Below are 27502 nucleotides of genomic sequence, written 5' to 3'. Positions count from 1 at the left end.
AGCATTTCACTAATAACTGGATGGCGAAAGGTACACTCTTAAAAATAATGAAATTGTTACAGAAATATCAAATTGCCTTGACTGGGATTCGAACCACAGATCTTCAGATTGCCGGTCTTCTGCTCTAACAACTGAGCTATCGAGGTCCCTGAACGTCTGTACAGTGTGACACCATTATAGATTCAACTGAGATGAGACAAGACCACAATTGATTTTTTAAGCCTTTTAGCAGTTAAATTGTCAATGTTTGACCGCGACGCATCAACAAACGCGTCAAGTAGTGAAACTGAAATTCGGATATGATATACGGGTTAGTCTTGCGAGTAACTGGTGCGATGGAAATTGGTGATTGACCACGGAAATTTTTTTATAATCGACAAATTAGACAGACTTTGATATTTCCACTGTTTTCAGCCAACTGGCAGAAAAAACTCAAAACACGCCCCCTATTACCCAATTAGCAAAATTCGAAATTAATTTTTTCATCAAATAATTTCTTTATATCTGTAGACTTGCCACAGCAAATATTTTTTCAATACCTCTCCAAATATGTACTTGAGAGTAAAAAACATGCACTCGTCTAATTGATAGGCCTCGACCCTCCAACCTATGAATATTCATTAGTGGTCTTGTCTCAATGAAGGTACATTTCAGGGGTTAACATTTTGAGATTTTTTTCAAACTAATGTACATGACATCCCACAACTCTCCAACAAAGGAAAGTCATATCTGGACATTTTTGGAGAAATGAGAGACATTTCAAAGAGTGGTACAACTGTGCCAAAGCGACGAAAGAGGACAAAATCGACAAAAAGTCATGATTTTGCAGCCAACAGCACCAAATTCAAAGACCTGCCCTGGCCAGAATAAGCAAGCTATGGAGCTGAAAATTTAGGATGTGATTTAGGAATATATTTGCTGCTTAGGGCACAACTTTCAGAATCAAGGCCTAAGTAGTTTCAAAGAAATTACAAAATGAATGGCAACACAACAAGACTTGTAAAAATGAAACCGAACTTAGACCGGGGTCAGGTTGACTCTTATTTGGGTCAAATTAAGTTTTTTTCTCATTATTTTAGCTTGTTTTGACCTTAAATCATCAGCAATACAATATTCTAAATGAATTAGAGTGATTTGAGCACATTCAAATTTTTCACTATATTGACCCAAAATGTAGTGTAAATAGAGACAAGACCACAATTGATTTTTTAAGCCTTTTAGCAGTTAAATTGTCAATGTTTGACCGCGACGCATCAACAAACGCGTCAAGTAGTGAAACTGAAATTCGGATATGATATACGGGTTAGTCTTGCGAGTAACTGGTGCGATGGAAATTGGTGATTGACCACGGAAATTTTTTTATAATCGACAAATTAGACAGACTTTGATATTTCCACTGTTTTCAGCCAACTGGCAGAAAAAACTCAAAACACGCCCCCTATTACCCAATTAGCAAAATTCGAAATTAATTTTTTCATCAAATAATTTCTTTATATCTGTAGACTTGCCACAGCAAATATTTTTTCAATACCTCTCCAAATATGTACTTGAGAGTAAAAAACATGCACTCGTCTAATTGATAGGCCTCGACCCTCCAACCTATGAATATTCATTAGTGGTCTTGTCTCAATGAAGGTACATTTCAGGGGTTAACATTTTGAGATTTTTTTCAAACTAATGTACATGACATCCCACAACTCTCCAACAAAGGAAAGTCATATCTGGACATTTTTGGAGAAATGAGAGACATTTCAAAGAGTGGTACAACTGTGCCAAAGCGACGAAAGAGGACAAAATCGACAAAAAGTCATGATTTTGCAGCCAACAGCACCAAATTCAAAGACCTGCCCTGGCCAGAATAAGCAAGCTATGGAGCTGAAAATTTAGGATGTGATTTAGGAATATATTTGCTGCTTAGGGCACAACTTTCAGAATCAAGGCCTAAGTAGTTTCAAAGAAATTACAAAATGAATGGCAACACAACAAGACTTGTAAAAATGAAACCGAACTTAGACCGGGGTCAGGTTGACTCTTATTTGGGTCAAATTAAGTTTTTTTCTCATTATTTTAGCTTGTTTTGACCTTAAATCATCAGCAATACAATATTCTAAATGAATTAGAGTGATTTGAGCACATTCAAATTTTTCACTATATTGACCCAAAATGTAGTGTAAATAGAGACAAGACCACAATTGATTTTTTAAGCCTTTTAGCAGTTAAATTGTCAATGTTTGACCGCGACGCATCAACAAACGCGTCAAGTAGTGAAACTGAAATTCGGATATGATATACGGGTTAGTCTTGCGAGTAACTGGTGCGATGGAAATTGGTGATTGACCACGGAAATTTTTTTATAATCGACAAATTAGACAGACTTTGATATTTCCACTGTTTTCAGCCAACTGGCAGAAAAAACTCAAAACACGCCCCCTATTACCCAATTAGCAAAATTCGAAATTAATTTTTTCATCAAATAATTTCTTTATATCTGTAGACTTGCCACAGCAAATATTTTTTCAATACCTCTCCAAATATGTACTTGAGAGTAAAAAACATGCACTCGTCTAATTGATAGGCCTCGACCCTCCAACCTATGAATATTCATTAGTGGTCTTGTCTCAGATGTTTTACGTTGGTTCTACGTGTATAATTGTGTCACACTGTTTGAGGATTTCACAGGCTCAAAAACCTTTTGCGGTTTTTCATTTCTCACAAGGATGCATCGGGGGAGGGGGGGGGGGGACATCTTCACTTAATAAGTCAATCAGAATACGAGTAAGGTTGCGACATACTAAAAGGCAATGGGTGATATGAATAAAGGCTAGCAAATGCTTTTACTCTGGTTTTGTACAGGAAGGCCTAGTGTAAATGTACATGGAGATTTAGATAAAAGCATTTGCTGGTCTTTATTCATATCACCCATTATGTCAGCCCCCCCAAGTAGACTGGTGCCCGATCTTAAGACTGATACTCTGTATTGATTATGCGCGCTCCGACAAGAATTTTAAAATTCAAAAATGTGTAATTTTTTTAGCTCAGCTGACAAAGTCAGCGGAGCTAGCAGAATAGCTGTTCAAATGGTGTCCGTCCTGCAATCCATCCATCCATCCATCTATTCATCTAGGGACCCATCTGTGGACAAAATTGGACATTTCTGACCGGAAAGGCCGAGCCACTTCGTTGACGGTGCTAAATTAGGAGTTGCCCAAGGTGAACTCAGAAACGAAAAATCAGCGCGATCCAACCTGTATAAAGAGAATGAGGTCATTTCGCGTTTAGATTTCTTTCCCTTTTTACCTCGGTCCACAGAGCAAATATTGTTTTCAAATGTGGCTGAATATTTTTAAATATTTTTTCATTTTTTACTTTTAATGGAATTAATATAGTTTTCACCGCCAGTTGGCGCTGCAGGCACATTGACTGAATTTTGGCGATTTCAAATTTGGCGGTGGCTCAACTTTTTGCAAGCAGTGCCGCTGATTGGCCGATCGATAGAAGAGATGCCACCATTTAAAAATGGCGGTAGTCGCTGCTTCAATGAAGGTGAGTGAAATTTCTCATGTTCAATCGGTTGATACTCTTTTTATCAACATGACCATGTACCTGAAATTTGTTTAGGTACTGAAAAGAGTCTATATAATTCAGATTTATCAATAGTTTTTTATAGTATTGCGGAAATTTTGTGCACAAATTAGCGAAAGTTGGTGCTCGTCTTATGTCATTTTAGAGCGAGAAATTTGTTTCCGTCGATCTCTACCACTACCAGTGAAAAATCGCTTGCATAGCTTCGAATTTTTGTTAAAATAAGTATCTGAACTTGGTTTCAAATAGTCTAGAGAGTTACCTTTGTGGTGATACATATGGTATGTGATAAATATTTGTGGAATTTGTGAAATTCGGGTTTTCAAACGTGCCGATGATGCAAGCGATCTCGCGTGAATTTTGCAAGTCCTGATAGTGATATGTCGACCGGGTGTCAAAAATCACTCGCCTAAATTCAATTCAAAGATCGAAAAAAATATCTGAACTTAGTTTCAAATAGCCTACGCAATTATCATTTCGGTGATATATAATGCATGCATGTAATAATTGATTAATCTGCCTACAACGCGCAATTAAAACGGCGAAAGATCTTGATAAACACTGTGGTGGCGGTCGCACTAAATAACGACCGGTAGCGGACATCCTAAACAGCGTCCACCAGCGTCCACCAGCGTCCACCAGCGTCCACCAGGTTTCAAAGTTATCAAAATTATATTTTCTTGACATAAATCAATAAAATTGGATATTTAAAACATATTCTGCAAGTTTTATTGCAATATATTGAAAAATAAGTGAATTATCTGTGCTAAAAGTCGGACCCATCATGCCCAATAAAATCCAGCGTCCACCAGCGTGCACCAGGTTTCAAAGTTATCCAAATTATATTTTCTTGACATAAATCAATAAAATAGGTTATTTAAAACATATTTTGCAAGTTTTATTGCAATATATTGAAAAATGAGTGAATTATCTGTGCTAGAAGTCGGACCCATCATGCCCAATAAATCCAGCGTCCACCAGCATTCACCAGGTTTCAAAGTTATCCAAATTATGTTTTCTTGACATAAATCAATAAAATAGGTTATTTAAAACATATTCTGCAAGTTTTATTGCAATATATTGAAAAATAAGTGAATTATCTGTGCTAGAAGTCAGACCCATCATGCCCAATAAAAACCGGGAAGCGTCCACCAGCGTCCACCAGCGTCCACCAGGTTTCAAAGTTATCCAAATTATATTTTCTTGACATAAATCAATAAAATAGGTTATTTAAAACATATTCTGCAAGTTTTATTGCAATATATTTAAAAAATAAGTGAATTATCTGTGCTAGAAGTCAGACCCATCATGCCCAATAAAATCCGGGAAGCGTCCACCAGCGTCCACCAGCGTCCACCAGGTTTCAAAGTTATCCAAATTATATTTTCTTGACATAAATCAATAAAATTGGTTATTTAAAACATATTCTGCAAGTTTTATTGCAATATATTGAAAAATAAGTGAATTATCTGTGCTAGAAGTCGGACCCATCATGCCCAATAAAATCCTGGAAGCGTCCACCAGGCGGGTGTTGCTAAAATGTGAAATTGCTCGGCTGGCTTGTGGAGCTCAATGACTGACTTTTGAAAGCGGCTGCCGGGGGTGTAGAAGTAGAAAATGTCCCCCTGGAAAAAGTGTCCGGGTCCCGCTTGTTTCTTTCTTCAGTATTCAATGCCTCCCACACAGCTTGAGTCGTTCGAAATCTTCCAGCCCATCTCGCTACTTCATGCCAAGCCCCTTCAATGCGCGCTTTTCGTCTGCTTCTTGGAGTCGCACAATTTCGTGGAGTTTCTCGACTAGGTCCGGTAGTTTTCGCGGCTTCCAATTGGTAACAAGTTTGATCAAATTGTTCATAGACTCGGAATTATTATTTGTCCAGTTCGGCACGATTACATTGGCATGTTTCAATCGCGGCAGGAGAACTTTTTCACGGAGTCTCGGCACAAGGGTTTTAAAGTATGGCGCGAAATCGGCTATCTCGTTCTCATACTTGTGTTACTTGCCCGACGCAATACGTTATTCGAATTATCGATCTTGTATGAAACAAACTCTTTTTTCCCTCGTGGTATCGTATCAAGTGTGATGATGGATTCGCATTTGACCGAGTAAAGAAGCTTATGAGGTTCTTCAAATTTACGTATGGGCGTGCCTTTTCCTAGAGTGACTACAGGCGTCGTGTCGTCGGGCACGGTTGAAATCTCGTCGGACTTGTCGACGGGCATGGTTGAAATATCGTTGAACTCGTCGACGGGCATGACTGAAATCTCGTCTGAGTTATCGACGGGCATGACTGAAATATCGTCGGACATATCGACGGGCATGGCTGAAATCGCGTCGGACTTATCGACGGGCATGGCTGAAATATCGTCGGACTTATCGACGGGCATGACTGAAATCTCATCGGACTTATCGACGGGCATGGCTGAAATCTCGTCGGACATATCGACGGACATGGCTGAAATCTCGTCGGACTTATCGACGGACATGGCTGAAATCTCGTCGGACTTATCGACGGGCATGGCTGAAATCTCGTCGGACTTATCGACGGGCATCGCTTCCAGGATTTTATTGGGCATGATGGGTCCGACTTCTAGCACAGATAATTCACTTATTTTTCAATATATTGCAATAAAACTTGCAGAATATGTTTTAAATAACCAATTTTATTGATTTATGTCAAGAAAATATAATTTGGATAACTTTGAAACCTGGTGGACGCTGGTGGACGCTGGTGGACGCTGGTGGACGCTTCCCGGTTTTTATTGGGCATGATGGGTCTGACTTCTAGCACAGATAATTCACTTATTTTTCAATATATTGCAATAAAACTTGCAGAATATGTTTTAAATAACCTATTTTATTGATTTATGTCAAGAAAACATAATTTGGATAACTTTGAAACCTGGTGAATGCTGGTGGACGCTGGATTTTATTGGGCATGATGGGTCCGACTTCTAGCACAGATAATTCACTTATTTTTCAATATATTGCAATAAAACTTGCAAAATATGTTTTAAATAACCTATTTTATTGATTTATGTCAAGAAAATATAATTTGGATAACTTTGAAACCTGGTGGACGCTGGTGGACGCTGGATTTTATTGGGCATGATGGGTCCGACTTAGCACAGATAATTCACTTATTTTTCAATATATTGCAATAAAACTTGCAGAATATGTTTTAAATATCCAATTTTATTGATTTATGTCAAGAAAATATAATTTTGATAACTTTGAAACCTGGTGGACGCTGGTGGACGCTGTTTAGGATGACCCCTGAGTTGTTGTGGTTGGCAATTTTGCAACAAATCTCGCCATTTACGTTTGTTTTCTCCCTGTTTGGTCATTGGCCGTGACAACAATTATTCTGAAAGTCACATTATGACATCGTAGTATGAATTCCACTGCAGTTTCGTTACGCAGCAATGCTCATTTTTAGCTCACCTCTTAGCAGAGGTGAGCTTATCCCATACCGTGGCGTCCGTCGTCCGTCGTCGTCGTCGTCGTCGTCGTCGTCGTCGTCGTCGTCGTCGTCCGTCGTCGTCCGTCGTCCGTTAGCAGGGCACGTTTCGTAACTGTTAGAGCTATTGAGTTGAAACTTTGTACACGTGTACCATTGTGTAATGACACCTTGGAGACCAAGTTTCGGTCCGATTCGTTTTATGGTTTGGCCACCAGGGGGCCAAACGTTAAAAGTGAAAATATGCAATATCTCCCTTAATAGTAGTCGGGAAATTTTGAAAAAAATATGGTAGGTACTTCTAGCAAAGGTGCATCATATATCCTCCGGGTTTTTGATTTGACCTCCTTTTCAAGGTCACAGAGGTCAAATGGTGTAAATTGGCCGTTAGGATGTAACGATGGCACGTTTCTAAACTGCAATGACTATTGATACCAAATTTGGTACACATTTACCCCTTAGTCAGGTGATCTCAGGGACCGAAGTTTGGTCCAATATGATTCACCACTTGACCACCAGGGGGCAAAATCCCAAAACCTTAAAAATGTGATTATTCCTTAACTTCTTGCCTGATTGCCACCAATTTGATATCATGGGTACATCTAACCACCATACAGTATATGTCACACAGGTTTTTAATTTGACCTTCTTGTCAAGGTCACAGAGGTCAAATGGTGTAAATTCGCCGTCAGGCCGTAACTATGGCACGTTTCTTAACTGCAATGACTATTGATCACAAATTAAGTACACATGTACCCCTTGGTCAGGTGATCTCAGGTACCGAAGTTTGGTGCGATCTGATTTGCTGTTTGGCCTCCAGGGAGGGGCCAAATCCTAAATTCTTCAAAATGCCATTATTCCTAGTAATGACTTGCCCGATTGGCACCAATTTTATATCATAGGTACATCTGATTCTAACAACCATTCAATGTGTCACCCGGGTCTTCTTTGATTTGACCTACTTTTCAAGGTCACAGAGGTCGAATGTACTGTAAATTGGCCATTTTGGGGAAATTGTAATTGCTTGGACCTACATCAAACCTAACACTACATGACACAATACCATGCTCTTTATCCATCTTTCCTCCACATGAGGTGAGCACAATGGCCCTGGCCATTTCATTTTAATTTGCAATCCTGTACTGTCTGTACACTGCGCTGTGCATGGCTGTGCTGTAGGCTGTAAAAAAGACAACAACGATAGCCTAGCCCTATAGGATAGGCTTAGAGTATAACTCAACAGGCCCTCATGATTCATTTGATGGACACCTTATTTGATAGTACCTCATCATTAAGTCCACTAGATCCTGTTCTGTCACATGTCGTAGACGATAGACGATTTTCAAAATGTAGTACACCACTCGCTCATCTTTAAGCCCAGCTCTCGGCTCACATCATGTGGGCACGGTTGGCTGTTTAGTGTTATGGTTCAGTCTGTGAGACTAATTTAAAGTCACAATAAAGAGGTTACACTTTTATTTTGAATTGGAAAACAGCCCACAGGACTGACTTTTCACTGAGTAATAAGTGTGCCCTTCGAAGGTTAAGTCTCTTTTTGGATTTGCTTCCATAGATCATAGATGCCTTGTTCAGGATATCATCTGACAAATGCCTGATCAAGCACAGACTGTATCCGGTGGTGTACATTTCCCCGTCTATGTGATGTCACCCTTTTTTATTCAGTCCGTGTTAATTTCTCTTCTCTTTTTACAGATTAACTGTTGTTGGTTATTGCAAGAGGAGTCGTTGGCACATTTCAAGTCCAGGAAAGCACTTGCTGTTCCCACATTCAGAGTAAGGTGTGCTTACTCGTTTTACTGCTTTCCATTCCCGGAGAGCGTTATCAAATATCTGCCGCAAGGCAACAAATATATGCCGCAAGGCGCTTCAAATATCTGCCGAAAGGCATCAAATATCTGCCGCACCAATAAAGTTCATTTTGTTAACCAACTCTTTATCTTCTTTTCTTCACATACAAAAAAGACCATCCCAGACATTTGGCTGCATCCACTTCATCAATGTCCAGACAACAGTCGGTTCATTTGACCATTCACCTCACAAAATACACTGTAATAATTATGTACCTTGAGTCAATGTGCATGTTATTAGTTCCACCTACGCTGCATGAAGACAAGGACTCCACTCTTTGACGTCACCACACAACTCCTTGACGTCATCACACACCCCACTACTGCAACGGCAATAGAAATGACTTTACGTCATAATAGCAGGGTGACGTCAACTCAGTACTTCAGCATGCACTGATATAGCAAGAAGGTCTTTCGCACCAGCACTTCTGCGTGCTAGACGTTACAGCTTCACGTTGCCTCATAATAACGGTACCAACACACACTTGGCCCTTGCCTTCAGCTATCCATTTCAGCTGAGCGCCAGGCCTTTGGGCCTCTTGTTGCGATTTGTTTTAGGTGAATAATTGATCGAAACAGCAACTTAAGTACTTCATTTTACGTCAGTGCATTAAGGATATTCATGCGAACACGAAAGTGTATAAAAACATGGTATTGATTGGATAAAGCTGATTTTATTGAGATTAATCGTGAGGCCGACCCTAATTAGCGCATTATTATTGCCTCAACTACCCCCTTACTAATTCACAATACGGCTAGTTGGAGGACGTAAAATTAACTCATCTTTTGGAAACTCATAACGCTACCCATAAAAATATGGGATTCATAGCTTTGTAATCAGGAAAGTTATTAGTTATCATTTAGGGGTTATTCACACAGGTCCAGAAATGACGAAAATCTCGCTTTTGGAAAAAAAAAATTTCTCACTCATTTAAATTGGTAAAATGCAAAATCCGAAACGATAGTTCATTATGGGGACCGACGAACTAAATATCAAGACCACAAAAAACGAATTATCTTCTGTTTCCATCGAGAACAGTCAACAACGACTTTTTGACAATTTTACTGAAACTTACGAGATTGATACAAGTTATTGAAAGTCATGTAGATTTCTTAAAACATGACCAATCGATGTAATTCGACTTTTGTGATGAAGGGTACTACCTCCTCTTCAAGTTGTTAGAATTCTTTTGTAAAATTTATTTAATGTTATTTAATGGCCGGTTACCATAGAAACCAATAAACAGTGTTATACAGCAACAACAGTTAATTTGGGGCTTTAAACAAATCCTGTTGCCTCTATTCACATGATTTTACCCCAAAGTATGGAGACTGTTGCTGTGATGGATCCAAAAATTGTTTCATGTTGTTTCGAGTTATTTTCTAGACTTATATTGGCATTTATGAACGCCAAAATAGGGGTAAAGTCAGCAGAGTGTTTACAATTTGATATTGTAAAAACTTATTCAATATCCTACACAGTACCTCATGAGAGTAACTGGTAGAGTAAATCTTGCAGAAAAGAATGCTTTTCGTCGCGTTGAGTTAAGACTTATACTGCAAAAGTTATTGCAGTTTTTGTAACCAAGCCGCAAACCATTACTTTAACTTGGAAAACTAAGTCCAACCACTATAGTGACGTCTTATATATATATGTATTTGTCTATTCCTCCTTAGATAAGAAGACAAAATTTACAATGAATAGTATAAACGCTTAGAAATGAAAGTTAAATAACATTATGTTCAAAGTGTTACATTTACTAGTTAGGGTCGTATACCATGTAGCTAGTTAGTATACCATCCAGCATCTTGCATCACTTTTAAGCATTATGAATGTTATCGCTGTAGTCAAGATGATCAACTTGTTTCCCAAGAAGGGTTGCAAGAGAGTCCGGAATCATCCATGTTCCAGAGTGCGGCGTTGACAAAAACGAAACATTCATTTTCAAGTCGTTGCCAGAATAAATCTCGATTTTCGCTGAAATCGGGACAAACGCAGAAGAAATGTACATGTGGATCTGTATAAGTTTTATGGCATCTGGGGCACTGTGTCGGCTCGGACAGAATTGTAAGCGTGTTGAGTCTTGCGATGAAGGCAAAGTTTTTCTTAATCAAAGGATATTCTAAAGCGGCTAGCCAGATGAGCGAGGGATAGTCCAATGATTTTTCGATTTCGAGAGTTCTGTTAAGACCGTTATTCGCTCTACATTTTTCGGCAAATAAAAAGTTCTCGTGATTAATAATGGTTACTTTCGTGAGTGATTTGAGCGTATGCCCCTGCGGCAGTACAGGTAAAGAAAAATATTTCACTGCTCATAAAGCTTTCAAGAATATGGCGGAGACCATATTTGTCTAATGCAACGCATAGTTGGGGAAGAAAACCTCTATGTTCGTTGTTTCTCCTTTGACAGAATGCTTTATAGCGGAACTCGAACACTTGTAGCGGCAGTGAATGCTCGGGCATTATGGAAAGTTGCTTGAAAAACAGGATGCACTTTTTATCTAATAAACCTCTCAAACTACATTGTCCTATCATCGCTTGTGAAATCACTGTTCGCGTGTTCCTGCTGAAGCCCTGCATTCGTTTTAAACATAATCGATGGGCGCGTTCGAGAATGAGGAGGTCAGATTCAGACATTTGGGACCAGAGTTCACATCCATATAGGGCTCTGGGTAAACAAATGAGGCGATAGAGCTTTACGCTGCAGATCGGATTGAACGAATTGGGTTGGATTCCCGGCCCTAAGATTTACATTAGTGAGCTTTTCAGCTTTTGAGCAGCTGATATTGCAATGTTGGTTGATTTTGGATATTTGTTCAGTGTTATCCCGAGGTGTACAGTAGATGTGCTTTCAGCAATGGGCATAGGCCCTAGCCACCAGGTTCGAAGTTCCTTCAATCTTTTCCAATGTTGCGCAGATTCGCCAAATACAATTATTGCACATTTGTCGTAGTTGAAGTCATATCTCCATTTGAGCGAATATCGGAAACTGCACAGGGGCATGCGGTCCAATCCATATTTTGTTAGCGAAAGTACGGCTAGGTCATCCGCGTGGCACGGAGACCCGCTGTTGATTTCTCCGAGGCGAGCACCTACACCAAGGTTGTCTAGATTGTCTATCAGTTTGTTGATGTACAGTAGGTAAAGCCATGTTGAAAGAACGCCACCTTGCCTTACGCCCTGTCGAACGTTAAACCAATCAGATCGCACATTGTTTTCGACTACACAGCTTTGTATATCCGTGTAGCACGCTTTGATCAGGCTCCATAGAGGACCTTGTATACCGAACGTATGCAGTTTATAATGTAAAATCGGACTTAAGACATCACTTCTGTAAACCAGCCCACTTCATTACTATGACGGTCACATGGCTGCACATGCAGTAATAATCTGTAATAATACATGTACTATCTGCTTTCTGATTGGTTTACCAACGCAAATAGGCCTAGTAGTCATTGGCTTTGAACTTCATAGAACTGACACCAGTAATGTCACATTGGCAGTAGGCCTATTGTGAAATTATTGCGAAGAGAAAACCAGCTCTGATCATTTGTGAATTGCAAGGTCGCGTACAAAAACTTGTACAGGTTGTCCCAATAAAAAAAAAACTTCGAAGACCAATTTTAATTTATTTTTTCACTGAATTGGGTTTTGCTAATTACACATCATTTTCTTGGATGTCTAAAATGGTGGGTCCACGAGTCTGTAGTGTTGTTCTATAGGAGTACAACACAGATCGGAGAAAATTAAAGTTAGCTGTTAGCCACAGTTTTGAAGGTTCATTACACCCTGATCATGCCAAACTTCCACTTCGTCCGCGTGAAGATCTCGGAATTCTCTGCCATCCTCTTCAGTGTTAAATTACATCGACGACTGGAAGTGGCCCAGCATCAACATGGCCAGGACGAAATGCCGCTTCAAATCCAATGATGATGACCTGTGGACTACACCAGCCTCACATGCAACATTTACAACGCGTATCACATCTGAAAGTCCAATCATTCCGCATCCGCCCTGCTCATCAGTATTTGCTGTTTTCCATGCCTTCCATGCCTTTCGCGCGTTAGACTTAAACGACTTCATCACCGTAAGGTCTAACGGCTGCCGCAGGGATGTGCAGCCCACTGGCACCAACTGCAGAATTCCCCACATCTCAGTAATCCGCATCCAAAATGTTCTGTCCTGTACGTGGGGTCGAAAATGGTCAACTATAAAGAAGTAATTCTCAACGTTCTCTCCTTCCACGAATGGTTGCAGAACCTCAGGTACCCAGTGGTCAAGTATAGGGTCTCCTTCCTCATCCACCCTGTTTGTTAAGACGTGTACTTCAACTGCTCATTTTCCAAGGCGTCGAAATGGCGTATAATCTTATAATGGTCCGCAAATTCTTTCATTGATGTGACAACACCATTTTGTGGAAACTCTTCGTAAACACTATTATTGTTATGTGATTCTTTTATTGTACAGCACTATGTTAAGGCGCAGTTGGCACCCTTATTACACTTATGTATTATCCAACTTCTTGTATTGTATACACATTGAGTGGGACTTGGCAATATAGTTTCATACAGGAAAGACGTCTTCGAGTTCTCTCTCTCTTCAATACGATCACACACATTTTGGTGCCGTGAACAAGTCGAACTTGGGCATTGGTAACCTGTCGCACCATGCCTCCTAAAGTCGCTCCATTGGAGTCAAAAAAGGTTCGCGCAAAGGAACGAAGACAATTCACAATTCTATCGAAAATTACGGAAAAGATTGTCGAAAAAGCCAAGTCAGAAACGCCAAGTCAAGAGGAGCTAGAACAACTCGAAGCTGCAATACCGAAACTCGAAAAAATAATTGACGTGATCGAACATCTGGACAGCCTGATTATAGACGAAGTGACAGCTGAGAACAATAGCTTTGACGGAGAAACGGAACAGGACGAGTCGACAGACCTACTGTTACGGAACTTACAAAAAATCACTCGTGCAAAGAAGGTGATAACAAAATACGATAAGAGCAATGCCAAAACGCCGTCTAAACCTACATCTACATCAAGCAAGACGCTAACGTCTAAGCTCCCGAAGCTTTCACTTCCGAGATTCAGTAGTGTCATCACAGAATGGCAGCCATTTTGGGAACAATTTGTCGTGGAAATACATACGAATCCAAACCTTACAGACGTAAATCGATTCGATTACCTCTACGGATTGCTCGACGGAGATGCCCTGGATACCGTACGGGATCTCCTACCTTCATCCGCGAATTACGTAACGCTTAAAGAAACGCTTTGTGAAACCTTCGGAAGGGAACGAAAAGTAATCCAAGCTTACGTTCTGCGACTGATTCATTTGGATAAGCCCGAATTGAAAGGAACGAGTTTACGGTCTTTTTATAACAGCATTAAGACAGACTTACGTAGCCTAGCAAATCTTAAAGTGTCAGTGAACGAATCACCGTCTATTATTGTGCCGATCATCGAAGATAAGTTGCCAAATAAGATCAAAGGCAATATTGCTGACATTGACAGAGAAAGACGATACAATTTAGATACATTCCTAGAAGCGTTAAAAAGACAGGTGGAACGGTATGAAAACGAAAGCAGTGAACCAGAACATTCCAAAGTCAGTAGTACACTTGCTGGTCCATCTAACACTTACGTCGCAGTGGTTTCAGATCAACGGAAAACGAACTGTGTATATTGCAATGGGTCACACAGATCTGTAGATTGCAAATCGGTAGCTGACTATGAAAAACGGCAACAGGTGGTGAAACAAAAACGCTTGTGTTACAATTGTTTAAAGCCACACTTACTGAAAGACTGTAAGTCTACTAGCACGTGTAGAGTTTGTAGGAGGCGGCATCATACCTCTCTTTGCAAATCTAACGTCAATGGGAACTCTAACGATAGAGGATCTCGAGACACACCAGTGAACAAAGGCTCATCTCCAACGCATTCGAAGGATACACCTACTCACGAAGGCACATCCCAAAATGCAAAAGCTCATGTGAAAACCGTTTCAACAGAAAACATTCTGAGTGCAGATTCCGGATCAGTTCTATTGATGACAGCAGTAGCGGATATTTCAGCAACCGGAGATGATGCTGAATCGTGTACGTTCTTATTCGATGGAGGTGCAACACGTACTTTCGTTACTCAAGAGACAGTAGCAAAACTTAACCTTCCCATCGTCGGCCAAGAAAGTGTCAATCTAGAGGTTTTTGGCGGGAACTCTTCAGAAGCCAAAATCTGTGACAAAGTGAACTTTCAGGTACACACATCGAACAATGGAACTGTTGTAATCAGAGACGCACTTGTAGTGCCAGTAATTACGGCTCCAGTCAAGAATCGCATCAACCCGTCGCTCCTGAGATTAACACATCTTCATGGATTACGTCTTGCGCATCCGTTGTCAAATGAAAATTCGTTTGACATATCAATTCTAATCGGGAGTGATTTCTACTGGGACTTTGTCGAAGGACCGATAGTCAAAGGCATAGGACCAATAGCCGTCCAGTCGAAACTTGGTTACATGCTTTCGGGACCTGTCGACCAAAGCAATACGGTTTCTAATCGACCTCACATTCTAAACGTCTCTAATAAAACGAGGGACGACGAAATTCGCTTGCAACAACACTGGGATTTAATAGAAACACTCGGTATTACTGATGACTCTATTGATCCCGTACCATTGGATTACAAATCGTATTGTGAAACTCACTTGCATTACACTGAGAATGGTTACGTCTCTCAACTCTCATGGAAGGTTGAACACGCACCATTGCCAACCAATTACAATGTCGCACTCAAACGGACTCGTAACATGGTTCGGAAACTAACACCCGAGTTATGTCAGGTGTACGATGACATTCTTAGTGATCAGATCAAACGTGGTTTCATAGAAGAAATCATTGATGATGACATCACAACAGGCCATTACCTGCCGCACAGATCTGTCAAACGAGACTCTAGTACGACTCCTATAAGGATCGTTTATGACTGTAGTTGTAAAGTTGGGGATAGCCCCAGCCTTAATGACTGCCTCGAAACCGGCCCTGCTCTTCAAAATGACCTGCCATCTATTCTGATGAGATTTCGCTTACACAACTATGGATTGATATGCGATATCGAGAAAGCTTTCTTAAACGTTGGACTCGATCAGAAAGATCGGAAGTTTACCAAATTTCTTTGGATATCTGACGTCAATGATCCGAACAGTGACTTTAAAGTATTTCAGTTCAAGGTGGTTTTGTTTGGTGCCGTTTGCAGTCCGTTTATTTTAAACGCTACAGTGAAAGCGCACTTAGAGAAACAGGACACTCCTTTGTCAACAAACATCAGAGACAACATTTACGTCGATAATGTAGCTTCAGGAGTGGAGAATGTACCCGAAGCTTTGCAGTACTTCGCAGAATCCAGGACATACTTACACTCTGGTGGATTCAATCTTCGCAAGTGGTCATCGAATTGCCCTGAACTTCAAGAAAAGGCGAAATCGGAGGGAGTTTTATGTCCAAACAAGGAAGTGAACGTTCTCGGTATCAAATGGGATACTGAGCAGGACTCACTCTCTTTTGCTCATAAAGTCTCTGAGCTTCCACTAGATCACCGGTTTACGAAACGTGACATTGTGCGGATTACCAGTAGCATTTTCGATCCACTTGGAATAGTTTCGCCCGTACATATACGCGCCAAGACATTTATACAGAAACTGTGGTCACGTGACATCGGCTGGGACCAGCCCAATGGGACCAGCCCATACACAATGACCTTGTTGAGACATGGAGTGAGTTAAGCCGTGAACTCAACGCCGCAACCAAGACTTGGATAAGTCGGAAGTACTTCGATTATGTTGATAAGTCAAAGGACTCATTCGAACTTCACGTATTTGGCGACGCCAACCCCGAATCGTATGGCGCTGGTGTTTATCTAAAACGTGGACGTGATTGCAAACTTGTGATGTCAAGGACTAGAGTCGCACCCGTCAAACCGATCACGCTGCCCCGTCTTGAGCTCATGGCAGCACTGATTGGATCACGCTTGTTGCGATACGTCTATCTGAGTTTGAAACAGGACTTCAAAATCTCACGTAGTACGTTATGGTCGGATAGTCAAATCGTAATCCATTGGATTAAAAGTGATAAAGATCTGCCAAATTTTGTCAAAAACCGTGTCAACGAGATTAGGAAGAATGAAGTCATAGATAGCATAAGGTATTGTCCGACAGCAGACAATCCGGCGGACATGCTAACACGTGGGATAACAGTCGCTGAATTTGAAAACTCGAGCTTGTGGTGGGCTGGCCCCCACTGGCTTTCATCAGGAGAGTATCCGGAAAGCATTGTCGTGGATGAGAACACCGTTCATGAGGATTCTAGTGTCACTAACACCAGTGACATCAACTCAGTGACGTCAACCCTTGTTAATGCTGCCAATACGACCAGTGAAGTCAACTCAACTCACGTGATTGACATCAATCGTTACTCATCGTACACCAGGGCCGACCGCATAGAAACTCCGATAGTGAAGCCGTGTTAGTTGTCCTAACAGGGCCTGACAACATATACGGTAACAGCGCCAAAATATTGACCGCATAGAAACGCTGTTAAGATGTTGTTAGTGAAGCCCTCTGTTAGACTATCGGTAGTGTTACGAGACCATTTGCCGGGCCCAAGGTTGATGTCCATTACCATAAGATCTATTGTTGCGCTTTTATGTCTGTTTATTTCGGTGTGCATGGGGTTCAAACACGCGCCTTTTTCGCAGTAGTTGTTGCATGTGTCTCGCGGTAGGACCGTCAAACATGTCCAAGACAAAACGTACAAGGGCTCCCGATTATTCGGCGGAGGAAAAGCGGGTAATTACCCGCTTGTTTTGTAAGCACAACAGCATCCTGACAGCAAAACATTCGTCAACAATTTCGCAAAAGGATAAAACAGTGATTTTCGCGGATATTCTTCATCAAGTTAATGCTGTGGGTGTCATAAAAACGCAGTCTAGACGGCATCAAGGATAGGTGGCAAGCGATCAAAAGAGAAGTGAAAGCAAAAGTTGCTGCGTATCTTCGCAACAGACTTAAAGAAGCCGTGAAGACAGGTGGTGGCGAAAACCCGTACGCAGATGATGACGATCCTGAAAGCATCCTCAACGATTATGAGAAGCTGGTTTACGCTATTCTCCCCCCAGAGCAAGTTGCAGGTGGGTTTTGTATTGCTTGCATTGTTTTAATGTTCTATAGTTTTTCTCAAAATAAACATTATATCAAATTATGCGCGGGAGATCGAGAAGCGTGTCACATGCATAACATAGGCTCCATCAATGCGCGCGACAACACAGGGTGATTTTTAAAAAACGCACCGTGAAAGCAAATATGTGACATTGGTAGCATTGAAAAGAGTAGACCAATACATTTCGGATGATGTATATCTTATAATTTTATTGTCAGCAGTTTTCAACATATTACCCCTTGGATCTGGGTTTCGTTTTTTTTTAATCACACTGTAGATTAAATATTTCAATATTTTTATGAAATGAATAAAAGATAGGGCCCTTTAGTGAAAATGAAGCGTGTTTAAAAGTTAATATCCCAAGCTGTTACCTGAACCTCACAAGATTTTAATATAAAAACTTATTTTCTGTTTTAACCGTACCACATTTTGTTTCAGGAATTGAAGGAGGATTCGCTACTGATGAGATTGGCTGCAACCAAGAGAAGTTTGGTTCAGCCTCGACGTCGTCAGCGCACTTGAGTGATGATGACGGGAGTGATTTTCATGACGACGACGATGATGATGTGGATCCTGGGCACTCACTTTCATCATCTCCTGCTGGCAACGAAGGACCGCGGGCTTCTAGTACCTCATCCTTGAAATCTCAGCGAGAATCACGCAGTATGAATTGGCGGGAGATCCATAAAAGTCGCAAGGAACATGGGCCTTCAAAACCTACAGTCACTGCTAGCGAGTACTACGAGGAAATGTTGAAAATTGAGGAAAAGAAATTGAAACTGAAGAGAAAGTTTTTCGAATTGAAGGAATCATATTACAAGGATAAGTTAGCTATTTTGAGGTCGGAAAAAAAGACTCGGCCAACAACATCTTCTGCCTCACAAGGTACCCCAAATACAACGGAATATCACACGTTGCAGCCTGCTCCATTGTGGCAACCTTATCACTCTTTTGAAAACAACTAAAATGACGGCTGTTCTGAGGATTAAGATGAACTGCATCATGTGTGGGGAATAAATGAATAACGACTAACACATAGTTACACAGGTGTGGTTCTGACGTGTGCATTTTATTTTAATTCTTATTGAACGGTATCGTTAATTGTTGGGAACGAAAAATAATTTAAAGCCTTACTGCATTGAATGTCAAAATTATCACATATATCTATCGTGACATAATCCGGAAAACCTCAATCGGAGGCTTGCAGACAAATTCTGTATTGTGGCCCTGGTACACTTTCTTTTACAGCGTCATTGCTACAAAAAGTAAATCACCCGAGCTGAAATTAATTGCGTGTTTGTTTTGATCTTATTGTTATCTGTCAGCAAGAATTTGTCAAAATTTATTTCACTATTTCAGTTTTCAATGTGTAATGTCAGGTACAATCAATAAATTATCACACATAGTTTTAAAAATTATTTCAAATTATTCGAAAACCCGACGAACTAGTTCATTCCGAGCTCTTATCCCCTCATTGTTGTTCCGGAATATCGCACGGCCGGCATCTACTTCCATGGCATTCATCACATTTTGATCAATCACTTGATTAAAAGGTACCCTTTGTTGAATTGCGAAATTATGAAGTGCACCACATGCTGCAATAATCCGTGATGCTCTTGCTGGCTGAAACATGATAGGCTTTGTCAGACATCGCCATCGCATCTTCCAGACTCCGTTGCACCTTTCAATTGCTGATCGAATACTTTTGTGAGCCATATTGTAACGATTTTGACCATTATTGCCTGGAGTCGCATATGGTGTAAGAAGCCATTTTTTAAGAGGGTATCCAGAGTCCCCAAGAATCCAACTGTCGGGTACCAAGCCATTCTCGAAGCGATCCCATACATGGGAATTCTGTAGGATGAATGAATCGTGGCTAGACCCCGGCCACCTTGCATCCAAGTCGAATATCTTTAAGTCGGGGCCACAGACTATCTGAGTGTTGATCGAATGCCAACCGCCACGGTTTACGAATGCCGCCTCATTCGCAGGTCTGTGCGGACCAATAACTTCAACATGACTTCCATCTATTAATCCTGCGATGCAAGGAAAGCCACGCCCACGTTCATAGAATGCTTGTTTTGCTAGAGTGATTTCATCAGCATCCGGCCACTGTATGAAAGTGTCCATCCGATGGATAATGGCATTGGCTACAGTATGGATACAGTTGCTTGCGCTACGGTTCGACATCCCATGTACGTCGGCAATCATAGGTAGAAATCCTCCTTGGGCAAAGTACCGCACTGCGGTACACAATTGGTGAGAAGGTTCTAGCGCCTTTGACCTGGAAAAACAACAGGCAACAGTTTTAGCATTTCTCATAGAATGGTGTATAGGAAATTTGTGATCATCGCATACTATGATAAAATGGAGCATACATGTATCAATGTATGGGATACGTACCTGTGGCTGAAACGTTCTAAGCTTGGTTCCAGTATGTCCACAAGTCCACCAAATATCTCTTTAGGGAAACGGTATTTATCGAAGAATTCACCCTCTCGGTACTGTTCAAATGGGTTTATTCTTTGTTTGAAAGTTCTCATCACATCAATTCCTCCGTATTGAAGCTGTTCCTCCACCGCGATGTTTTCTTCGACTCGCCACATCTTGCCCGCCTCGAAGCAAGACCTCAACTAACAGCGCACTAAAGGTGGTCCCGATCACCTTTACTGAATTGACCTACCAGCGCCTATCGATATGTCCTCCGATATCCTAACAAACTTTATATGCGGCTGCCCTAACAACGTTGTTACGTACCGGAGATTCTATGCGGGGATAGTGCCTATCGGCGGATCCTTAAATCGCCGATAGGCCCTGTTAGCGCTATCGGAGTTTCTATGCGGTCGGCCCAGGATGATACGCATTACCGCACTCGTACTTCGCTTCATCCGGAATATACGCAAACGTAACACTGATAAACGATTGCTCGGACCGCTATGCGTCGATGAAATTCAACAGGCCGAAATCGTCATCATCAGGTACACACGACGTGAAATCTACAAGGAGGAGATAACGCACTTACGAACGGAACAGAAAACTCACGGAAATCTCGTTACGCAGTTAAAACTGTTCTTAGATGACGATGGAATCATTCGCGTCGGTGGACGGTTACATAACGCCCCTATGGAATACGCCGCCAAGTTTCCGATTCTAGTACCGTCCAAACATCGTTTGGCTGATTTGATCATTCGACTTGCTCATTCAAACGTCTTTCATTCAGGCGTGCAAACGACAGTGACATACATTCGGAAGAGGTTTTGGATTACGTCAATAAGACAGAGGGTTAAATCAGCCCTTCGTAAATGTTTTGTGTGTAAACTTGTTCAAGGAAAGCCTTACTCCCGCCCCATACCAGCACCACTTCAATCTGTGAGATTGATGCAGTCTAGTCCTTTCACGGTCTGTGGTGGTGTTGATTTCTCTGGTTGTCTTTATGTCAGGTGTTCACAATTGAATACAAAATCAAAAAAAACCTCGCAGATTCACACCACGGAAAAGAAGGTCTACATTGCATTATTCACATGTGCCTCTACCAGAGCCATTCATTTGGAATTAGTTCCGGACATGAGTACTTGATCATTCATTCCAGCTTTCCGAAGATTTGTCGGTCGGCGATCGTTACCACAACTGATGATCTCTGACAATGCTTCAACATATCTTGCATCCGCTGAAGAAATCAAGAAAATCATTTCTTCACCTTCAGTGAAAAACCTATTTAGCAAATCGACGTGTTCAGTGGAAATTCATCGCCAAAAGAGCACCTTGGTATGGAGGTTTCTATGAAAGGTTGATTGGGCTTACTAAGAATGCATTGAAGAAAGTTCTTGGGAGGCGATTTCTAACCTATGAGGAACTGAATACTGTGTTGATTGAAATAGAGGCAACGCTCAATGATCGCCCGCTGACTTACGTTTCTTCAGAACTGAATGATCCCGAACCACTGTCACCATCATTTTTCTTGTGTGGGAGGAGTCTGACAACGTTTCCTCATCAACTTTTTGATCCTGACGAATTGTCATACCCAACCTTTGGTTCAGATTCAGAGTTACGTAAACGTGCAGTGTTACAGTCTCAGGTGATCGAACAGTTCTGGAAACGTTGGTCGAGTGAATACATGGCCGCTCTGCGTGAAAGGGATGCCATTTCAGGAAAAGGTACCATTGAAAATCAGATAAAAGTAGGCGATGTTGTATTAGTTCATGAGGACCACGTGCCGCGTGTAAAATGGTCATTAGCTCGCGTTGAAGAACTCATTCATGGAAATGACGGACTTGTCCGATCCGCAGTGATCAAAATGGCGTCTGGGGTCACAAACCGACCCATTGTCAAACTCTTTCCACTAGAAAGTTCAACTTAGGTAATTTCGCCATGAGTGCCATAAACTGTTGATTGAACTGAATAGACATTTTAGACATTTTCATGTGTTTGTGAATATATTTTATCCTTGCATTAAATAGTGTTTTAAGCTTACGTTTATTCTACTTTAAGCAGTCGTTTCAGCTATCAAACAAAATAAAAAAATAGTTCAGTTTCATCATTTTCGGCCCGGGAGAATGTGGAAACTCTTCGTAAACACTATTATTGTTATGTGATTCTTTTATTGTACAGCACTATGTTAGGGCGCAGTTGGCACCCTTATTACACTTATGTATTATCCAACTTCTTGTATTGTATACACATTGAGTGGGACTTGGCAAAATAGTTTCATACAGGAAAGACGTCTTCGAGTTCTCTCTCTCTTCAATACGATCACACACACATTTACCAAAGCTTCTTCGAAGTCGCGCACGTACTTGATTGTTTTCTCCGACACTGTGTACGAGCCTTTTCTGGCATTTGGGGTACATCTTGCAGTATAGACGATGTGTGAAAACGCAGCCTGCTAAACCAAGCATTTCATAGGCCCAAAAAATCCTTAGATGAAAAACAGCTTTCATAAAGCATTAAATGAGACAAGACCACTAATGAATATTCATAGGTTGGAGGGTCGAGGCCTATCAATTAGACGAGTGCATGTTTTTAACTCTCAAGTACATATTTGGAGAGGTATTGAAAAAATATTTGTTGTGGCAAGTCTACAGATATAGAGAAATTATTTGATGAAAACATTAATTTCGAATTTTGCTAATTGGGTAATAGGGGGCGTGTTTTGAGTTTTTTCTGCCAGTTGGCTGAAAAGAGTGGAAATATCAAAGTCTGTCTAATTTGTCGATTATCAAAAAATTTCCGTGGTCAATCACCATTTTATTTTTCACCATTTACTTGCCCAACTGTCCGGAATAACATAATCTAAATTTCAGATTCACAACACCACGCGTTCTTTGATGCGTCGCGGTCAAACATTGACAATTTAACTGCTAAAAGGCTTAAAAAATCAATTGTGGCCTTGTCTCCATTTACACTACATTTTGGGTCAAAATAGTGAAAAATTTGAATGTGCTCAAATCACTCTAATTCATTTAGAATATTGTATTGCTGATGATTTAAGGTCAAAACAAGCTGAAATAATGAGAAAAAAACTTAATTTGACCCAAATAAGAGTCAACCTAACCCCGGTCTAAGTTCGGTTTCATTTTTAGCTCACCTCTTAGCAGAGGTGAGCTTATCCCATACCGTGGCGTCCGTCGTCCGTCGTGGTCGTCGTCGTCGTCGTCGTCCGTCGTCGTCCGTCGTCGTCCGTCGTCCGTTAGCAGGGCACGTTTCGTAACTGTTGGAGCTATTGAGTTGAAACTTGGTACACATGTACCCTTATGTAATGACACCTAGGAGACTAAGTTTTGGTCCGATTTGTTTCATGGTTTGGCCACCAGGGGCCAAACGTTAAAAGTGAAAATATGCAATATCTCCCTTAATAGTAGTCGGGAAATTTCTGAAAAAAATATGGTAGGTACTTCTAGCAAAGGTGCATCATATATCCTCCGGGTTTTTGATTTGACCTCCTTTTCAAGGTCACAGAGGTCAAATGGTGTAAATTGGCCGTTAGGATGTAACGATGGCACGTTTCTAAACTGCAATGACTATTGATACCAAATTTGGTACACATTTACCCCTTAGTCAGGTGATCTCAGGGACCAAAGTTTGGTCCAATATGATTCACCACTTGACCACCAGGGGGCAAAATCCAAAAACCTTAAAAATGTGATTATTCCTTAACTTCTTGCCCGATTGCCACCAATTTGATATCATGGGTACATCTAACCACCATACAGTATATGTCACACAGGTTTTTAATTTGACCTTCTTGTCAAGGTCACAGAGGTCAAATGGCATAAATTTGCCGTCAGGCCGTAACTATGGCACGTTTCTTAACTCCAATGACTATTGATCACAAATTAAGTACACATGTATCCCTTGGTCAGGTGATCTCAGGTACCGAAGTTTGGTGCGATCTGATTTGCCATTTGGCCTCCAGGGAGGGGGCCAAATCCTAAATTCTTCAAAATGCCATTATTCCTAGTAATGACTTGCCCGATTGGCACCAATTTTATATCATAGGTACATCTAATTCTAACAACCATTCAATGTGTAACCCGGGTCTTCTTTGATTTGACCTACTTTTCAAGGTCACAGAGGTCGAATGTACTGTAAATTGGCCATTTTGGGGAAATTGTAATTGCTTGGACCTACATCAAACCTAACACTACATGACACAATACCATGCTCTTTATCCATCTTTCCTCCACATGAGGTGAGCACAATGGCCCTGGCCATTTCATTACAAGTCTTGTTGTGTTGCCATTCATTTTGTAATTTCTTTGAAACTACTTAGGCCTTGATTCTGAAAGTTGTGCCCTAAGCAGCAAAGATATTCCTAAATTACATCCTAAATTTTCAGCTCCATAGCTTGCTTATTCTGGCCAGGGCAGGTCTTTGAATTTGGTGCTGTTGGCTGCAAAATCATGACTTTTTGTCGATTTTGTCCTCTTTCGTCGGTATGGCACAGTTGTACAACTCTTTGAAATGTCTCTCATTTCTCCAAAAATGTCCAGATATGACTTTCCTTTGTTGGAGAGTTGTGGGATGTCATGTACATTAGTTTGAAAAAATTCTCAAAATGTTAACCCCTGAAATGTACCTTCATTGAGACAAGACCACTAATGAATATTCATAGGTTGGAGGGTCGAGGCCTATCAATTAGACGAGTGCATGTTTTTAACTCTCAAGTACATATTTGGAGAGGTATTGAAAAAATATTTGTTGTGGCAAGTCTACAGATATAAAGAAATTATTTGATGAAAAAATTAATTTCGAATTTTGCTAATTTGGTAATAGGGGGCGTGTTTTGAGTTTTTTCTGCCAGTTGGCTGAAAAGAGTGGAAATATCAAAGTCTGTCTAATTTGTCGATTATCAAAAAATTTCCGTGGTCAATCACCATTTTATTTTTCACCATTTACTTGCCCAACTGTCCGGAATAACATAATCTAAATTTCAGATTCACAACACCACGCGTTCTTTGATGCGTCGCGGTCAAACATTGACAATTTAACTGCTAAAAGGCTTAAAAAATCAATTGTGGTCTTGTCTCAAATACAATAAAGTTTTCTTTTGTGACACCCTTTATATAGAACGGGTCAATTCTGGTATGACACAAACTCCTTTTTTGAAAATAGATAACGATTACGCCTACATGATCATGTCCATCCAAGACCAAGTCAATAAACTAAACCTCAATCTGTTTATGCTTGGTCTTGAACAATGATTGGAGAAACCATGCATATTCAATAGACAAACCAACCCACTTTGCCAAAGTGGGCTGGACATCCTGATACCCAGAAGTGATGTCTTAAGTCCGATTTTACAGTATAGCAGGCCACCATGCCAAACAGTGTCAAATGCTTTGGTGGTATCTGAGAAACAGGCATAAACTTTCGAGTGTCTCTCTAGCATGTGGGCAACAGTCTCTTGCAAAACGAAGGATGTGGAAACGCAGCTTCTTCCTACCTGGTAGGCACTTTGCTGTTTATTTGGAAAGTTCATGTCATTTTCAGCTACCCACGCATTTATTCGCGAAAGTATCACGCGTTCGAGTAGCTTGTATTCTGACGGCAGCAAGGTAATTGGGCGGTAACTTTGCGGGGCATTTTTGTCTTTTCCTTTGCCTTAATAAAGGGTATGAATGACTCCTTGTTTGGCGGGTTTTGGAACGTGAGACGTTTTAAGAATTGAATTAAACAAGGACGCAAGAAGTGTATGCAATGCATGGCCTCCGTATTTTATGTGTTCATTTGAGATGCCGTCAATTCCACACGCTTTGTCATGTTTTAGCGTTTTTATCTCAGCCCGTAAAGGGTTGGTCAAGAGCGGGGATATGCACGGCGCTGTCGGCAGAGTCCTTTTCAATTGTTTCTAAAGTATACTCGATATGTTCTTTGAATATTGTTTCATCGTATTTACCGGTCGTCTCTGGTGTGAAGACGTTTTCGAAATACTCGGCCCACTCTCTGCTGATGTCAGCATAACTGTAGTAAGTTGTGCCACCAAAGCGCATTGGTGGAGGAGCTGATGGAGGCTGGCGTCGATGTCTTTTCAGCAATTTCCAGAATAAGCCTTGGTCAATTTCCGCAGCAGAGCTCAGACTGTTGTAAAATTCATTATCAAGATAAGCATCGAGTTTTCTAAGTTCTGCTCGAAATATGCGTTTGTGCCGCTTGTACTCAAGACGTTCGGTAGAGTTCGGGTCACCCGACTTACCGGCTTTTAGCCACTCGTGTCTAGCAAGGCGCATGTTTTTGTGGAGAGATTTAAGACAGTTATCCCAATGAGGACGGCATCGCTTGCGGGATTTCCTTTGTGGAATGGTCATTTCGGCGGCATTGCTCATAGCACGAGTTATATTGCAATAGAGGGAGTCAACCTCTTTTGAGGTGGGATCTCCATTTACTTGGATGACTGAAAGTTCCTGTCTGAGTACTTGGCGATAGCTTACTATTTTATCGAACTCGCCCTGAAGACAACATCTCCATTGAAGAGTTTTTCGCGAATCTAGGACAGGATTTGAGCACAGTGTGTCTGACGCGTTGCTAAAGAGTTTTAAGATAGTAAACACGGGCAAATGATCCGACTTATTCAAAAGTTCCTCGTCAATTACTTTGCTACACTGTGCATTTTCGAGCATCACTGGCGAAACACAAATGTAGTCGATCAGGGTTTTGCTAGAACCCTCGAATGGATCAAACGTGTAGGCAGGTCCTGAACACAAGTTGCTAACAGGAATAGAAAGGAGGTTCAATCTGTCCAACAGGGATTGAAGAGCTCTTGTTCTTTGGCAGGATGCCACACTGGGGGTTCTTTCACCACTAATCTGAGCATTTAGGTCCCCCCCCCATTATCACTATTTCCCCGGTGGGACTGTAGAATTCGCCTAGTCCGAATAGATA

General features: G+C 41.0%; 2 protein-coding genes across 2 annotated transcripts; one reads left to right on the top strand and one right to left on the bottom strand.

Moving 5' to 3' along the window:
• The first annotated feature begins 13578 nt into the window (after positions 1 to 13578).
• LOC135488585 (uncharacterized) lies at positions 13579 to 16692 on the top strand. The gene has a single exon (XM_064773227.1). The coding sequence runs from the start codon at positions 13579 to 13581 to the stop codon at positions 16690 to 16692; it is 3114 nt and encodes a 1037-aa protein (XP_064629297.1).
• A 2857-nt stretch (positions 16693 to 19549) lies between these two features.
• Positions 19550 to 20730, bottom strand: LOC135488584 (putative nuclease HARBI1). The gene is made up of 2 exons (XM_064773226.1): positions 20528 to 20730; positions 19550 to 20408 (listed from the first exon to the last, which is right to left on the bottom strand). Exons 1-2 carry the CDS (start codon positions 20728 to 20730, stop codon positions 19550 to 19552), a joined length of 1062 nt encoding a protein of 353 aa, XP_064629296.1.
• Positions 20731 to 27502: the final 6772 nt, after the last annotated feature.

The sequence above is a fragment of the Lineus longissimus genome, chromosome 5 (assembly GCF_910592395.1).
Source record: "Lineus longissimus chromosome 5, tnLinLong1.2, whole genome shotgun sequence".
NCBI classification, from domain to species: domain Eukaryota; kingdom Metazoa; phylum Nemertea; class Pilidiophora; order Heteronemertea; family Lineidae; genus Lineus; species Lineus longissimus.
The sequence above is the reverse complement of the archived record's forward strand: the minus strand, read 5'-3'. Positions and strand labels throughout refer to the sequence as shown.